Source organism: Castor canadensis, chromosome 7 (genome assembly GCF_047511655.1).
Source record: "Castor canadensis chromosome 7, mCasCan1.hap1v2, whole genome shotgun sequence".
NCBI lineage: Eukaryota > Metazoa > Chordata > Mammalia > Rodentia > Castoridae > Castor > Castor canadensis.
The window spans coordinates 118,953,848-118,968,345 of record NC_133392.1 but is presented as its reverse complement, the minus strand read 5'-3'; the positions used below and the strand labels follow the sequence as shown (position 1 = coordinate 118,968,345).

At 35.4% G+C, this 14,498-nt stretch overlaps 1 protein-coding gene and 1 pseudogene across 3 annotated transcripts in view; one reads left to right on the top strand and one right to left on the bottom strand.

Moving 5' to 3' along the window:
• Nucleotides 1-14,498, bottom strand: part of Usp24 (ubiquitin specific peptidase 24) — a 119,650-nt gene that overhangs the window by 57,231 nt on the left and 47,921 nt on the right. For all 3 annotated transcript variants that reach the window (XM_074080013.1, XM_074080015.1, XM_074080014.1), the window contains 13 exons: nucleotides 12,919-13,026; nucleotides 11,945-12,094; nucleotides 11,224-11,355; nucleotides 10,313-10,424; nucleotides 8,490-8,566; nucleotides 7,463-7,603; nucleotides 7,221-7,274; nucleotides 6,019-6,134; nucleotides 3,394-3,460; nucleotides 3,155-3,265; nucleotides 2,397-2,495; nucleotides 2,134-2,307; nucleotides 100-185 (listed from right to left, as the gene is read on the bottom strand). In XM_074080013.1, the coding sequence (XP_073936114.1) occupies nucleotides 100-185; nucleotides 2,134-2,307; nucleotides 2,397-2,495; nucleotides 3,155-3,265; nucleotides 3,394-3,460; nucleotides 6,019-6,134; nucleotides 7,221-7,274; nucleotides 7,463-7,603; nucleotides 8,490-8,566; nucleotides 10,313-10,424; nucleotides 11,224-11,355; nucleotides 11,945-12,094; nucleotides 12,919-13,026 (1,427 nt within the window). The remainder of the gene's footprint in view (nucleotides 1-99; nucleotides 186-2,133; nucleotides 2,308-2,396; nucleotides 2,496-3,154; nucleotides 3,266-3,393; nucleotides 3,461-6,018; nucleotides 6,135-7,220; nucleotides 7,275-7,462; nucleotides 7,604-8,489; nucleotides 8,567-10,312; nucleotides 10,425-11,223; nucleotides 11,356-11,944; nucleotides 12,095-12,918; nucleotides 13,027-14,498) is intronic.
• On the top strand, nucleotides 10,147-10,269 carry LOC141425357 (small nucleolar RNA SNORA51; annotated as a pseudogene).

Sequence of the window (14,498 nt, the reverse complement as noted above, 5' to 3'; positions counted from 1 at the left end):
GTATGGATCGTATAACAAATACATTAAAAAGTGACAGGTTACTTGGCTCATTAATTTTAATAACTTTTTTTTTCCGAGCCTCACAACTGCTATACTTACCTTGGCTCCTCTAGATTGGCCAGCTGGTACAGCATGTCAAACACATTACACACAAGAGCCATCACCACACCAGGTAGGGATTTCTCCTGAGGGAAAGAGCACACTATGAAGACACACCTCCAGAGGAATTTTCTTCTTTTCCAATCAAACTTACAAACAATACAAATATTAGTTTTGAGAGGATGGCCACTAAAAGGCTTTTAGGAATGCAACAGTGCTCACGCTTTCACATATTCTAGGCAGTGTTTCAGGTGTCGGGGATGCAACAGGAAACAACAGACAAAAGTCTGCTCTTGTGAAGCTTACATGTTACTGGAGGAGAGACAGATAAATAAGACAAATAAAATTTATAGTATGCTAAAGAAAAAATAAAGCAGAGAAGGGAAACGAAAACAGTACAGGAATGAAGTTGAAAATTTAGACAGTATTGTCACAGAAGGCTCACTGAGAAGGCAACATTTGCGTAAAAGCTGAAGTGAGAGTGAACTACTTGAGAACACTGGAAAGACCATTTTCAGGCCCGGGGAACAGCAAATGCACAGGCCCTACTGTATTTGAGAACTAATACGGGTGAATGTAACTTGAGAGCTGTTAAGGGGAGGGCTGTAGCAGAGGGCCTCAGAGAGGTTCCAGAGGGATACATCAGGTAGGCTCTCCCAATGAGGACGAGAAATACGGGAGACACTGGGGAGAGTGGAGGAGTGGCATAATTTGACATATTGGGCTGCTATAGGGAAGGGATAACTGGCATACTGCAGAAGCTGAGACCAGAGAGGACATACTCCCTCCCAGGGAGGGCTCAGACCAGTATGGAAGCTGTGCAGGCAGAGAAAAGTAGTTAGATTATGGATGTATTTTAAAGGTAGTCAAGGATTTGCTGATGAGTATGGATGTGAGAAAAAGAAGAGATCCAAGGACTTTGTCAGGAGCAACTTAGAAGAATAGAGATGCCTTTACCCAAGAAGAGATTTGGGGTAGGGGTAAAGATGGTGAGAAACCAGAGATCAGGATCTCAACCCTGGGTGTAAAACTACTGGGGAGAAGTTGAGTCAGCAGATGGCTCAATGTATATGTAATATGTAATATGTGAAGTTAAGAGAAATGAACATAGAAAAGAGGTCCAAGGATTATGCCTGGAAACGCCTCTGTACAGAGATCAGAGGAATCATCAAAGACGACAAAAGAAGAACAGCAGAGAGGTGGAGGAATCAGGCAAGCTCTGAAAGCCAAGGGAAGAAAGTATTTCAAGGGGAAGTGATGGGTGGGGGCAGGGGGGAGAAATAAACCAAGCCTTGTATGCACATATGAATAATAAAAAAAAAAAAATATATAACCCCAGGAGTGGGATGACTGGGTAAAAAAAAAAAAACAAAAAAAACACATTAGGACTGGGGGTGTGGCTCAATGGTAGAGAATTTGCCCAGCATGAGAGAGAAGTTCCATCCCACAAACCAGAAAAAGAAAAATAAAATATGCATATTAACTACTAAAAAAAAAAAAAAAAAGGGGAAGTGATCACAGATATCAACTCCCCTGAAACATCAAAAATGAGGATTGAGTGATAGAGGAGACACATTAACTGGAAAAGAGCCTGACACTTTTTCAAGAGAGGATGAAAGAAGATGGAAACAAGTATAGATAACTTTTTCAAGGAGTTTTACTGATTTGGGAAGGCGACAAGGGGCCAGTAACTGAAGGTGGAATTGGGGTGAAGTTTTATGAGATGGCTAACATGACACATTTGAATGCTAATGGGATGACCCACTGGAGAGGGAAGAAATCAATCACTCAATGAAGAGAGATGTATGAAAGGGTATTAAGTGGCTAGGCAGAGGACTCAGTGCTTAGAAAGTTCTGAGATTCAGAAAACTAAGTTATACATATTCTCCTCCCATCTGAACCCCAACAGTCTTCAGTTACACAGTTGTGAAGAGTCAAAATTATCTGAGAGGAAAAGGACATCATCATCCAAGTACACACGAGCTGGAGACAAAAAGATATTGCTTGTCTGATTTGAGGTTGATTCCTCTGTACCTGTTCCATGGCATATGATGAACTGAAAACCCCACTGCTGCTGCTGCTGGAGCTGGTTGAGGAGTCTGCTGAGCTCCCAGAGGGGGTCCCACTGCCAGAGGTCTTTACTGTAAGGACTTGCTCATCAGAAAAGCCCAGCTGGTGAAGGAGCTTTTGATCTTTATTCACTGTCAGCTGCAAAAAGTGTTTTTTAATTACTGAGAGGGAAAGGAAGAGAAAAGTATTCCCATCAGGCTAAAATGCCAACTATTATTTAAACCTACCAGACTATCGTTCGTAAATATCTGTATATTATCCACAGGAGAGCACAACTGCTTGGCTATCTTCCACCGGACACTGCCTATGGTTTCATTACTGTGGGCCTGCAAAATAAAACCCCACGCTGGTATGAAAGAATTCATTTACTTATCTCTTTAAACAACAGTTAGTGAACACCTACTATGTACCAAGCACTTTTTCAGAAGCTGGGAACACAGCTGGCTCTGTCCTGGTGAGGCCTCCCTTCTGTTGCCACTCCTAAAGGCTGTACTCCACAACACCATCCCCATCCCTCTCTACCGTGTGGGTATAAAATCTTGTACCCTTCTTTCCCTGCAGTGCCTGCTACCCCTTCCCTTTCTCACTGTGTTCCACCCTTGCCAGCCACCTTGCTAGTACCTTGGTAATTACTGCTTCCTTTGCTTGGAGTAGTCTAAGCAAGTATGATTTACTCTGCCACTTTATTCAAGTCTTTACTCAAATGGCACCACCTGAGAACCACCTTTATCTAAAATATCTCATGCATACCAATCACCTTATACCAACTTATTCTGCTTTGCTCTTAGCCCTTATGACACATATCACCACCTGGCATCATGTTATGTGTATGTATGTATGTATCTATGTATGTGTCTATCTATTTGCTACCCTATAGTTTCTATAGTTTCATTTCAGGTCTTTATTCTATCATGCAACTATCACTATCAACACTGTTCTTACGAAAATAACATGAAAATGGCTACATAACTTAATGTAAACTTACCTCTACAGAGAAGGTATCTTTGGTAGACTCATAGGTAACGTTAAGAGTTAAAAGATGTCCGTGAAATGAGGCACCATGAGGTAGAATAGTTCGTGGAACAGAATAAAAATCCTTGAGAAAGATGTAAGACAACCAAGTCAGATGTACCATTCCACTATAAAACATCAAAAACACACACCTAACACACCTCGTCTAATAATATGATGGATGAGGTCCCTCTAAAAAGAGGCGAGGCATACCTCTATTGTGATCACATAGCGTTCTGCCAGAAGCAGCAATCTCTCAATTATCACAAGTTTTGTGGATCTATGGATGTAAAAAAAGAGCTTTTAAATGTATTTGAAATGAATTGCTGATTTCTGCTCAATTCTACTTTGTTTCACCAAAACCACAATCACAGTCAGCAATCACTGGTCAAAAATGAAATTTGCAAACATTAAACTTCCCTTTCACCCAATTGAGGAGGGGTTCAACCCGTTCACAGCTGTAGTGCACAAATGGAATAAGGGAGGAGAAGCCTGCCCCTCCCCATGTTTGCCTCCTTTTCCTTTCTTCTTTTTTTAAACAGTTGCTCCATAAATAGGGGATCTGGGTCTTCAGGCCTATTTGTCCATCAATCCACCAAGAATGAACAATCAGAGAGTTTGACTCTCACAATCTTACAACTAAAATATGCCATAAAATTCTGTAAATACATGGAATCTGACAAAGTTCTGAATTGCCTGAAAATTAGAAGACAAATGCAAAATCAGTAAGTACCAAAAGTAAAAGCTGCAATTTGAAAATGAAATCTGGTATGTCTTTTGGTTGAAGACTTATGGATTCTTACTATTTGAAATAATAGGGTTACAATATTGAACAGCTTGTAAAAACAAAATATAACCAACACAGAACTCAATTCATTTTTAAAAAGACTAAAAAGAACATTGTCTTAATTTCTCTTTTAAACAAAGGCTTTGAAAAAAAAATCAGTATCCTCAAGAGCTTCATACTTTACTAAAGAAAACTACAAGCATTAACTTTAGGAAATAAAAAATCCGAATGCACTTAAACAATCATTATTCCAAAAAGTCTAGTCATTTCAAATATGTCTACTTTTAAAACTGAAAAGAGGAACTACCATTTTTTCTAACAATTGGACTGATACACTGATTAGCAATACTGGAAATTCCACTTTAAAAACAATTGTTTAAACACATTTTGATATTACTATAAACATGTTTTAGTTCTACATTCTTCCATTCTATGGGCAGACACAGAACTTAAAATTCAGATGAAAAATATTTAAGTGCTATAATAGATGAGTGAATTATTGAGTGAACTGTTTTAATTATGTCTCAATAATTAATTAAATTACAGACAGTATTACAAAATACTATACAAATGAAAGAATAATCCATCCTTCTGTAAATTGGAACAATTTTGGATACTGAAAAGTTCTTTCAAAAGAAGTGAAATAAGAAACTACAATATTCTGGTTCAAATTCCACTTTGAAATTGTACTTATCAACTCTACTTAAGTCTGCAATATGAATATTTAAAAATTATTATGTGTTTTTTCCCTATAGTCAGCCAAATATGAAATGATTCAGAATAAAAAGTTTTTAGTAAAGAGAAAAAAAAGCACATTCATTTAATGAATAGTTAAGGAAATGAGTAACAGAGACAGACTACATTTGCGAACATGTAATAAGGAATCTTTAATACAAATTCTTTTTTTCTTCTTCAATACAACTGCTTAGCGAAGTGTATTTGAAATATACTTGCAAGAATGTAAGAACGGGAGAAACATGAGTGTTCTCATTGTGAGTGCCACTTAAAAATGAAGTCTAAGGGGGCTGAATTTTGTTTCCTTCTTTCATATTAACAAAGTACAGCAACTCAATACTCAACTCATTTAAAAAATGGCTTAAGAAGAATATGGGCAAGGACATTGTCTTGATTCCCCCTTTAAAGGAAGGTTTGGAAAAACAAAAAAACAACAAAACAAAAACCAATATTGCCAATAGCGAATAAAACTAAGTAAATAAAAGTTGATATAGGAGTACAGATAGATTGTATGCCATCACCAGAGGGCAGCAGAGCAATACGCAGAGAGCAAGTCTCTGCGCACCATCTAAGATTTCCTGGGTATTAATGATTTGATGCTGCTTACCAGTCATGAAAGGTTTGAAGTCCCACAAAAGTCTTTTAGTTACTTCAGTTTAATGTTCCTAAATATACACCATTTCTCCTTTCTGCTTTAAAGAACTAAAGGAGACATTAAACTCAAGAGTTCACTGATTATATTTAAAAACTCTAAAAGTAGCAGTATATGTAAGCGACGATGTCAGTGCAAATACAAATATTTGAGGATAAAGTTCTCACCAAACATTATTAAAAAAAATAATTTTAGGTAAATATTTTAACTAGTTATGATTATTGTTTGTACAATGAATATATCTTTATTTTATTTATTTATTTATTTTTTGATGGCACTGGGGTTTGAACTCAGGGCCTCATGCTTGCTATGCAGGCCTTCTTACTGATTGAGCCACTCCATCATTCTTAAGAGTAGGTTAGTCAAGTTTCACAGAATAAAATACTACAAAATAAATAAAAAACAAGAGAACATGTCTACAAGGCAGAAGAGTAGTAGCAAAGCAGTATTTGGGTGGTTTTGGTGATAACCCACAGATCTTTGAGATACAGATTTGGAGGTGCATTTTGGGGAACATATAATTTCACAAGATACAACTGCTTGCAAAGGTTATGACATAAAATGAGGAAGCTAATAATTAAGAGACAGAACTGGGGGAACAGGAACCAATTAAATATATTTCTGTGTTATGTGAATATTTGCCTTCATTTTTGTAACCACTTACCTATATGGAGACTGAACTGATGTTGCTACAGTTGGCATGGCTGTTGCTGTAAGCATTTTTGTTGCTCTAGTCACAGCATGTGTTAGAGTGGGGCCACCAAGTGCTGAACTGGCTGCCTATAAAACATGAAATAATAGTTCTGTATCAGGATTTCTTAACCTGCACTGACACTCTGGGCTAAACAATTTTTTCTTACAGAAGGCAGGCAGTCCTGGGCACTACAGAATGCTTAGCAGGGTCCCTGACCTCTCCCCATTAGGTAGTAGCAGGACCCCTTCTGGTTGTGACAATCAAAAAGGTATCCAGACATTACTTAATGACCCACTGTAGACAAAATATAGAGCCAGTTGAGAACTACTGCTTTACATATGTTAATAGTTACATAGTACCTCATATAGGAGTACTGAATGCTGTTTTTATTTTTGTTTTCTTTTTTTTGGAGAGGGAGGATGGGGTTTGAACTCAGGGCTTCACACTTGCAATTTGAATGTTTTATGATGACATATTTGGATGGAAGTCACAATCTGGGAAATACCACATAGATGTATCTACCACCAGGAAGATTAGGGAACAATGACATTTTATGCTCTGTAACCCTATATTGGATATAAAACTTAAGCACAAATTTCACCTGAGAATAAGTGTTTAATGCTTTACAGATCATGCTGGAAATAAGGCAGTGGAAATAAATTTGAGGTATCAAACAACAACTTCTAATGGACACAAACAACTAATACCACAGACTACCAAGTGTCCTACTATCATCTTTAATAGCATTTATTATAGAAACGACGCAAAACATGGAGAAGAACAAAAAAGGAAGTGATTATATAAAATTCCTGGATGTAAAAGGGGAAAAAAGACTATCAGAAATGTGGAATGTACAGACTTGTTTCCTGAACACAGTTCCTTATATCTCAAAAGGGAGGTGGGGGGAGTGAGGAAGGGAGGGAGTGGGGGAAAGAAGGAAAGATCTCCTATAAAGTATATTTCTATAATTGGGCATCATGGAAAGTGTCTGTTTCCTATACCTGTTAAACATGAAATAATAATTCTAGATCAGGGTTTCTTACTATGGTACTTCTGATACATTCTTCAATGGGGAGATGGAACTCAAACATCAGCATTACATAGTATAATATAAAATTAAAAAAGGAAAAGCATTCATTTTCAAGACAGGATAAAGAAAATTTGTTACTCACTTCTAATCTTGTGTAGCAATCAGCAATGAATTTCTTATGTAAAGACACTGAATCCTGAATGTAGGAGATACATGGAAATTAAGATGAGGCTTTGGCATTTGCTTTTCATCATTATTCAGGACAAATATTAAAATAAAATAAACCAGTTTGGGGGCATGCTGAGGATTACAACTTATCAATAAAAAGATACATTTATTTTCCATGTTTCTGAGTATGAGTAACTTTTTTCCTTGGATACTCACCTTCTTTAACCTAGGATTTAGATTAATATAACTATAGTTTATGATTAATTGAATAGCTTCATTAGCAATTTCTTCATCAGGTGATTCCATGGCTATTTTCCAAATGAAATCCATTCCAATCAATTCCAGTTTTTCTACATACTGTTAAAAAATTACATTATATATAAATTCTATAGCACAACAGTATCACAAAATTATAGATAATAACTTTTTGTTATATCATAAGTCTGCTTCTTCAGTTCAATATGAATTAAGGCTACAAACAGTCAGCTATATATGAAAACAAGTATTGTAACGGTATGAAACTTTAAAACAGAAACTACCAACCACAAAAGCAATGAATCACCTCCATGGCTACTAGGATAGGTATAGTGGACATCTACCAGAAGAGTATTAACACAGAAATCATGCAGAAGACAGATGAGCACCATTTTTGTGAGCTTTTTCTCAAAAGGAAATAATGTCAAGCTAGAAATAGTCACTGATTTATGAGCTTAATTTGGTCTTCCAAAGTTCAGTTAGAAATAGCATGATTCAGGGCTTATAAAATCTTGTGAATATTCTAACCACCCTAGGAAGCCAGGATATAAATGAAAAGGACTCTGAAAAAGATGTTTTTGCTTTTATTTTTAAAGGATACATGTAAATATAAACATAAACTGTATACGTTCTATAGATCTTTTTTCCTGCTTTACTGTTCCTAAATTTTTCTCTGCAACCCCTGCCATTGAGATCCTAGGAGTGAAGATTCTGTTACTTTTTTACATGTTTGTCTTGTTAATTAGAAGCCTAGATGGGGAACTACTCCCCCTCAACAGTCACCTAGCCACAGGAGGCCACAGTTGCCCTTTGATCAGCAAGCAAAGAAAGCCTTGTTAGAAATGGTGAGGTAAGGCAGTGCTGAATACAAGCCTCCAGTGTCCTTAAAGAGGTGGCTCTGCCATATTGTACAAATCGGCAAGCAAGGAAGCTCTTTCTTTAACCTCCCTCCACTCCCCCAAACCCTTGTCTTCCTCAATGTACTTACCAACTGAGCTCCTTGTCTTTTTAATCGATGATCACAAAGATTTACATTCTCAAAAAAAGTCTTAAATAAGTTAAAACCTGAAATTATAGAATATAAGGTAAATTCATATATTCTAAGTAATACAGATACCAATGAAGACTCAAAGTGGATTAGGAGCTAAGAACCACAAAACTCTTGGCAATGATTTACTAGGTACGGATCAAAAGCACAAGCAATCAGGTGAGGCGGCGTGTGCCTCCAAGGACTAGCTACTGCAGAGACTGAGGTGGGAGAAGTGCTTCAGTCCAGGAGTTTGAGACCAACATGGGCAACATACCCAGGCCCCATCTCAGAAAGATAAATAAATGAAAAACAAAAATAAAATTTAAAAAAGCACAAGCACCAAAAGAAAATATAGGTAAATTGAACTTAATCAATATTTAAAACTTCTGTGCTTCAAAAGACACTATCAAGAAATGACACAACACACAGAACAGAAATACCTACAAATTATTTATCTGAAAAGGATCTAGAATCCAGAATATATAAAGAACTCATCCAATTCAACAATAAAGAGACAATAATCCAATCAAAAAATGGGCAAAAGATTTAATATATAAATAGCCAATAAAAAATTTTGAATACAGATGTTCAGTATCATTCACCAGGGAAAAGCAAATGAAAATGGAAAGAAACCATTTCATATCCACTAGGATGTCTTAAAAAAAAAAAAAAAAAGGGCATGACAATAATAAACACTGATGAAGGTGGAGAAACTGGAACCCTCATGTATTACTGGTGGGATTACATTCAAATGTGCCTTATTTTTTTCTAGTAAATAAATAATGGTGCCACTCTGTAAAATAGTTTGGCAGCTCCTCAAAGGTTAATTAGTTATCATAGCAATTTGACTGAGATATAGACCTATAAGAAATGAAAACACGGAAACTCATATATGAATGTTTATAGCAGGCAAAAGTGGTAACAAACTGTTCATCAATTAATGAATGGACATACAAAATATGGTATATAGTGGACTATCACAGACATACAATGGAGTCAGTACTGTTACATGCTACAACCTGGGTGAGCTTTGAAACATTAAACCTTAACTATAACCAAAGAAGCCCAATACAAAAGACCATAGGCAGTATGATTCCATTTATATCAAATGTCCAGATTAGGCTATCATAAAGAAAGAAACAGATTAAAGGCTGGGGTAAGGGAGGAATGGAAAGTGACTGTTGATGGTCCAGGACTTCTTTTGGGGGTGATAAAAAATTCTAGGGATTAGAAAGTAGTGAAGGTTGCACAACTTTGGGAATACAGTAAAAGACGCTGATTGTATACTTTGAAAAAGGAAATTTTATGGTATATGAATTGTAGTTCAATAAAAAAATTCAGCTAAAAGAAACAACAGAAAGGGGATGTTCTATATTTTTACCTTAATGAATCCTTTTGTTCTAATAAATTTAAAAAAGTTAACTTAGCAATTTCACCTATCAAGATAATGACAGCACTTACATAAAAAGAAATTCATTTGCATATATCTAAATATATCTTCATATGCACACAGAAAATTCTACAAGGATATACCAAACTGTTTAGTTGTTTCTGAGAAGTGTAGGCTTAGAGGGAAAGAAAAGAATAAAATTTCTTATTCTAAAAAACTGAAATAGGCCTCCTGGTGCTTACCACATGCTGTGTTCTTGCACTGACCACAGGAGGCAAAGTAAACCTACCCATATACCTAACAGCCCAGGCCCTGGGCCTGGTCTGTCTTGTGAATGGGGAGATATGTGGGAAAAAAAGAAAAACTGAAATAATGTGAAGTTTTTGATTACCATTCATAGTGATCTCATATGACTCCAATTTCAGAATCTTCTCCTTGAAGAGCTGCTGCTGAACATCACTCTCGAGATCGTGCTGCCCCTTTGTAAACCACTCGAAGCACATCTGTGGATTAAGATAGACAGTGACCTCTAACCAACCAAAATCCTTTGCAGACAAAAATGCATTGAGCACTGGGAAAGTAAAAGGCATTATTTTTAATACTTCTAAAATTTGTATAATTGCCAGAACACCACTTAAAACTGAAATGCATGGAACTCTGCAGCTAAATGAACAGCTGCTAGCAATGTTTTCTTTGTTTAATCAAAATATGTACTCACACTTTCCACTGAGTTTTATACTAAGCCTGGCTGTGTGTCAGGCACAGTGCTAACCACTACCACATACTAGTCCTTTTAATAATCCTATGCAGTAGTTAATATTATTCCGTAAAATGACATGAGGAAATGAGACTCCTTGTTAGCAAGCATCCAAGCAATTGTTTCTGTTCTTAGTTTAATTCATTTTTGACTAATTGATTTTTCTTTATTGTTTCTGGGAAACAATAACATTTTAGGAAACTCAAACTTTTCTAGTAGTTAATTTAAAATTAGTTTCAAAATTGGGGAAAAAACACTAGAATGTACCTACAGTTCTTTACCTTTGCTCACTTGGTTGAATTTGGTATTTTACCCAGAATGGTATAAAAATTATCAAAGAATTCACACATTTATTTATATTGAGGACATATATTTCACAAAAACATTTTTCAGCACTTATAGTTCTGAGTCTATATGCTTTATGCTATGTAAGCTGAAAACTGTTTGGAAATTCAAGATGTGAGACACACAAAAAAATGTGAGACATACTAGAGTATAGTATTCAAACTTATCTGTTTTACTTAGCCACGATCCTACCTTCTTACCTCTCGATCTAATTCACAAACATCCTGGCCAGTGACAAGGCACTCCCAGATTTCCTTGGCTCTGTTCCACCCAAGATATAGTGTAGCTTCTTGCAAGAAAAACGCCAGAAATTTCAGATGTGCCTCTAAATACTGCAAAGAGAAATAGTACAAACCAGTTAACTCTAGGCATTATTCATACCTAAAGCAAACATTTAAACAAAACTTTAAAATTAAAAAACAAAAACAAAAACAAAACAGGTTTGCTTAAATCTTTTTCATGTAACTGACAGTAAAGTAAATGTGAGGAATCTATTTCCTAGCTGATAGTACAATGCAACAGAAGCTACCTCAAATCTATTATAAATTCAGTTGATTTTAAATGTCAATAAAATTTAACTTCAGTAATCTCAAAGTAAAACACCACAAACTTACAACTGTCAAGTTAAGATTTTTTTTTAAAAATAACATTACTGATTAGCTGATTTAAAAAGCAAAACCCATTATCCACAGAATTAACTATCACTTCAAATCAAAGACAAAGAAAAGATTTTTTTTTTACTTTATCATATGTAATTCTCAGGTGATCTGCTAGACTTCAAGACACAAAACTGTTCCAATCATTACAAAGACAGCTTATGCTACTCTTTATAGTTATACCCAATAAATATTACTCTCACATTTTGAGTACAAAAAGATAAAATGATGCTTAAAATCATGAAGCAAAAACAGTTCCTGATACCTCCCGGTAAGTGTATCTGCCGTCCACTAGTGTCAAACCAGTTAAGCCCCCAGGCCCAGCCACAGCTGCCGCAAGTCGATGACAAGCTATCAAACTTCCTGTTACTAATTTCACTATTTCAAAGTTTTTCTTCAGGTCTTGAATAATGCTCTTGGCAAAACAAAAAAAAAAAGTGGCATGAGAATTCAGTTATTCTGTTGGTTTAATATAGCTTCTATTTTAGGATACGTTCCTAGTAGGAGAGCAAACAAGGATTTCCTCACATTTCCTATGTAACAGTAAATAAAAATCAATTGGCTATGTACATTTATTAGGAAGCTAAAATACTTGTCTACTAACATTTTTGCTTCTAAGAGACATTATCTTTTTTCAAAAAATAAAAGAAAAAAATCTTTAAAAAGAGCTATTTCACTTCTTGTCACTTTTTCAGCTTTCTTCTCAAGTCTATTACACTGAGAAAGCTACAGCTCCTTGGACAAAGTAATCATTTTGCAATACAAAACAAGTTTGTGGACCAGATGCTAGGGGCTCATGCCTGTAATCCTAGCTACTTTGGAGGCGGAAACAAGAAAGATCACAGTTTGAGGCCAGCCCAGGCCAAAAGTCCACAAAATCCCCATCTCCAAAATAAACAGAACAAAATGGACTGGAGGGTTGGCTCAAGTGGTGTAAACCGCCTGCTTCGCAAGCATGAAGCCGTAAATTCAAATCTCAGTCCCACCAAAACAAACAAACAACAACAAAAAACAAATTTTGAAACTACTATTCCAATTTTTAAAAATTGGTTTAATAATTTCAGCAAATTAAGCAAATAAAAAAGAAAGCAGAATGATGCTTAAATTCAAGATTATCAAATGGTATAAATCAATAATGTTAATAATCATAAAGCTATATGACAATAATTTTAGACATGTTTTGTTATTATAAAAGGCTATGCAATTAGCCAGAGTAATCAAAAGTATCTATATTCTTACCTTGTCTTGCTTTTGATAGGTTTGTTTTATAAATGACCGGGTGATTTCATGGAGCTGACGCAAAGCTGGTACCACCCACACAAACTGGGGATTATTAAGCTGAGATGACTAGAGTTAAAAAGAAGTTACATTAATTAAGTGTAGAAATAAATGGCAGCTTCATTTATTAGCTATAAACATTTCCAAGACAATTAGGTTTTATTATTACACACTCTATTACTTTCTTCTTCATATTGCTCATTTATAGCTTATCTCCATGCATTCATAATTCATTCTTCAACTTCTTATTCTGCATGCACTTTCTTAAGGCCAAGAACTGCAAACAGGAGTGGATGTGAAGTGACAGTAAATGTACAGGGGTACATCAGCAAAAAACAAACAAGGAATTAGCAACTTCAGAGGATAGATTAAGTAGCATAGGGCTGCTAAGACATGTTGATACAATAAAATAAGTTTATGGCTCAAGCTTAATACTGAATTGGTTGATAAGTAAAATGGAATAAGAAAATGGCTTTAACTATATGATGAAGTTACCAATGATCTGATAGCGATATTGACAATGGTCTAAATATTAAAGAAAATATGATCTGCTTATATTCCTAGTTACAATTTTGTAAGAGGTAACTCTATTTGTATTATAAGGGGCTGGATGGTGCAGCAAGAGGTAGAACATGTGTTTTTTAGCATGTGTGAGACCCTGGGTTCAATCCCCGAAACCTCACCGCACTCCCCAAAATACTCCACACCTATTTTTATTATTACAGATATCTTCTTTAGATTTTTCACTTCCAAATGTGTTACTTCTGAAACTGGTACATGACAATCCAGGTCTTTGCAGTACAGATCTATATAGTCTAATGTTCATGTAGTTCTCTTTGAGAATTGTTTTTTAATAAATAGTATCTTTCAAACTATGAAATTTCCTTATAAAATATGGTAACATCACCAGATTAAACACTATTAATCAAATGATTGTTAACAAAAAAACAGAAACAAAACAAATTAAAGCTTAAGTCCTTAGCATTTATTTGGGAGACTGAATTTTTTGTTTTAAAGCATTCCTGTTTTATTGAGTTTTTCTGCAAAATGAAGACCCCTATAGGGAGGAAAAATAATTCTGAAGTCTTTTGCAGAAAAGCATCTTACTACTGAATATGTGAATGTTTGCAAGCTACTGCCAAAGCAATACTGTTTTCTTTGCTTCATAGAGATTAGCCAATCAATTAGCAAATACCGTATTTCCTAGATTCTAAGACACAGGTTTTATAATTATTAACATTTCTAAGATTGACACTCTTACAATATGTCAAAAGAAACTTATCAGTCACTAGGCAAGTTTTGATGGCTGTTCCTATTTGAGTATGTGCAAACTTAGCTGTATTTAAAAGGTTTTTGTTCACTTACTTATCATTTGAGTTGAGCTGTTACTTGGTATGGGTGGTACCAAACAAGGATGCTTTTTAAACTTAAATTTGGATCATAATTTGTTGCTTAAATGTTACACAAAAGAATATAATCTGATGCAGTAATAACTACACTGTTGTGTTCACCAATGCAATTAAATGCAAACTGTCAGTTGT